The sequence below is a fragment of the Entamoeba invadens genome (genome assembly GCF_000330505.1).
Source record: "Entamoeba invadens IP1 unplaced genomic scaffold scaff_1105074725403, whole genome shotgun sequence".
NCBI lineage: Eukaryota > Evosea > Mastigamoebida > Endamoebidae > Entamoeba > Entamoeba invadens.
Window position 1 is genome coordinate 36,938 of NW_004440449.1, and position 3,502 is coordinate 40,439.

The window sequence follows — 3,502 nt, forward strand, 5'->3', positions numbered from 1 at the left end:
TTGTAGTCAACAAAACAGAAATATCATTTGGTGAGGACGTTGATGTCAACACACAACAACGAGAACTTCTGTGTGTTGGCAATACCTCAAAGCACAATATGAAAATCCAAATAACAACTAAAGGTGCAACAATTGAGAAATATGTATTTGAGTCAAATCCGAAGATAGTAATGTTACCAAGTGGCGAGGCGTGCGAGTTAGAGATACTACTGACTTTAAAATGCACAACTAAAATGGATGAGAGTGTTGTGTTGGTTTCAAACTCATTTACAAAAAGAAAACCCAAATTAAAAGAAATTAAAATTACTGCAACTTCAAAATTGACAACACGACTCGATCCAGACGAGTTGGAAGAAGACAAGAAACTTGGCGAAGGTTCGTTTGGAATTGTTTTTAAAGGAATGTTCAGAAACAATGTTGTTGCTATTAAGAAAATGAAAATCGGCACTGAAGATGATTCTCAAAAAATCGAGTTTGATAAGGAAGTTGAAATGTTGGACAAATTCCGCAGTGAGTATATAGTCCACTTTTATGGCGCCGTGTTCATACCAAGTAAGATATGTATGGTCACCGAATTTGCGCAATATGGGAGTTTACAAGACTTGATGAAACACAAAACATGTATAGAAATTGATATGAAACTTCGAGTTAAATATATGATAGACGCTGCTAAAGGTATTTCATATTTACACACAAATGGGATATTGCACAGAGACATCAAACCAGACAACATTTTAATATTTTCACTTGATATAAATGACAACGTAAATGCTAAGTTGACTGACTTTGGAACAAGCAGAAATGTTAATATGATGATGACTAATATGACTTTCACTAAAGGTATTGGAACACCAAAGTATATGGCTCCTGAGGTGCTTAACAAAAAGAAATATAAAAAGCCAGCAGACGTCTATTCATTTGCTATTACAATGCTTGAGTGCTTTTTGTGGGACAATGCATTTCCTAAAAATGTATACGTTTTTTCATGGACCATAGCAGACGATGTTGCATCAGGAAAAAGACCAACAACAATAAATACGCTTGACATAAAGTATCAGAAAATTATTGAAAAATGTTGGAAACAAGAACCTCAAAAAAGGTGTTTAATAGACGAAGCAATTAATGATATCGAAAAATTGAATTAATAATTCAATTTCTTATTCTGATATGTTTGAAATTAAATTTGGCATTTAAATTAATTTATTTTAAATATCAATTTTAATCAAATTGTTAATAATTAATCTGTTCATGTTAAACAATTAGAATTAACATAAATGTGGGATTAAAAAGTTTATTATTTGTAATGAATAGTTTTGATAATTAAATTAAACTATATATTTTGGAGAGTAATATAAGTTATTTTATGTATTATGTATGTATTTTATATATTTATATTTGATAATTGGAAAAAACTTAAATAATTTTAACACTTTCACAACATAAAACTTTTTTTAAGAAGAAAAATAAGTAAAAAAGAAATTGTCCAAATCATTTTTTATTATTTTTTATTCAAAAACCCCTTTCTAACCCAAACCGGCCAATAGTCAGTTTTATTTTACTTAAAATAATTAACAAATGAGAACTCAATTACTTAAGATTGATCAAAAATAATCTTTTTGGATGAAATTTCATATCGCTTTATAATGTTGAACATTTAATATAAAAACGCTACATCGTCAATCCACTTAATAACAAACAACGTCAAATAGTCGCATTAACAAATATAACGACAATATAAACACCAATATCGTTATAATCAAATGACAATATTCTCTTTATAAAAAAACAACCAAATATATCAAACCATCATTAGACCCCATTTTTCTTCTTAATGCTTTGCTCTTGTTTTACACAAACAAACTCATTCATGTTTATTTGTGTGACTATAAAATATACAATTCAAATTTAAGTTGATAAAAAAAATAAAAAATTTCAAAAATTTGTTTTGTGTATGAAGGCAAAAAAAGGGTTTAGGTAACAGAAAAAAATAAAAACTTATTATTATTACGTTTCTGTTTTGAACGTGTTAAATTAAAAAGATTAGATTAATAAATTAATTTTAAATATATTTCTAAATTGATAGAAAACGAATTAAAAACGCTTTTATCACTCTGCACAGACGCAAAAACGCAGTTTTTAATTTTAATACACTAAAAATGGAATCCAAATAAGTCGAAGACAAGTCATTTGACATTTTAAAATGGATTGAAAACGCGGATTGTTACTTCGACAGGCTTGATGAAATTATTGTAAAAACAACAAAATCCATTATTATTTAATACCATTCTAAACAATTTTTATATTTTAAACAACACAATTAATAATGAGTTGGCTTTATTTTTAATAAAACTTGATAATGGAAAGATGTACGATTTATACAACATCAAAATTTCACTTCTTGAGGAGAAGTGCAAAATTGATATCAAACCACTTGAAGACCAAATAAAAGCAATTTTTAAGCAAAAACCACCAAATTTGTTTTAAATGAAAACAACGAGAAATTTGTTAATACAAAAAACAGCACAAAGAATTGGTTGAAAAATAAACTAAAACCTAACAAAAAGATGTTGAAAAAATGAAGCAAACATATCATACGTGCAGAGAAATACGGTCTTGATAAAATAACAACATAGATGATTGAAAGTGTCGTGTTTGACTCGTACAAAGACAAATGGTCACAAAAAACTTTAGTCTTTGATACAAAAGTTATCAATAAAAACAACTTGTGTTTTTTAATCGAAGACATAAATCACAATAAATTTAACTATATAATATTTGAATTATTTTAGATTTAAAAAATAGTCTGTTTTATAATTATACATATATAATTTAAATAATATACATGTTATAGTTAAATTTGAACAATACATTTTGATCTATAATTTTGTCATTTTTATTGACACACTTATATTTTTGAAATATAAAATGTTTATAATGTTTTTTTTAACAAAAAAAATGAAAATAAACTTGGGCCATAAAGTCCGACACGTTAAAACAGTATTTTTTTCTTTTGTTTTTCGGGAAAATTAATATATTTTGTCGAAATTTATACCTGTTTTACTTATCATTATTTTCCCTTATTTCGATTTTTTGCGTCTTATTTTTTGTTTTTTAATTTTCTACTTACACTACAATTTCCTTATTTCAAAATCATGAAATATTTTGGTTTATAAAACACGAATAATTAATTTCATACATGGTTGGAAAAAAAACGACATTCCGGCAAAATATTTTTTCTTTTATTTGTTAAAAAATAATTTTTGCCAACTCAGCGCCCAGTCACGGGAAAAAAATCAAAATAGAACAAATCGACGTATAACTTTTTAATAGCCTGTTTTAATGTTTAAAAGCGGGAAAAAATCTAGTTTTCATTTATAGAACAAGAATTTCGAATAAAAAACTAATAATCAATTATATATTATTTATAATAAATAGTAAAATCGATATAATGGAATAGCAGTAATGGGATATAATTCATATTATCATGCTCTATTGATACAAC

General features: G+C 26.4%; 1 protein-coding gene across 1 annotated transcript; it reads left to right on the forward strand.

Moving 5' to 3' along the window:
- EIN_143500 (serine/threonine protein kinase HT1, putative) lies at window positions 1-1,145 on the forward strand (the record flags this gene model as incomplete). Its single annotated transcript, XM_004258193.1, has 1 exon — window positions 1-1,145. A coding segment is annotated over one exon (1,145 nt), but the record flags the coding sequence as incomplete, so codon positions are not given.
- Between the last annotated feature and the right edge of the window lie 2,357 nt (window positions 1,146-3,502).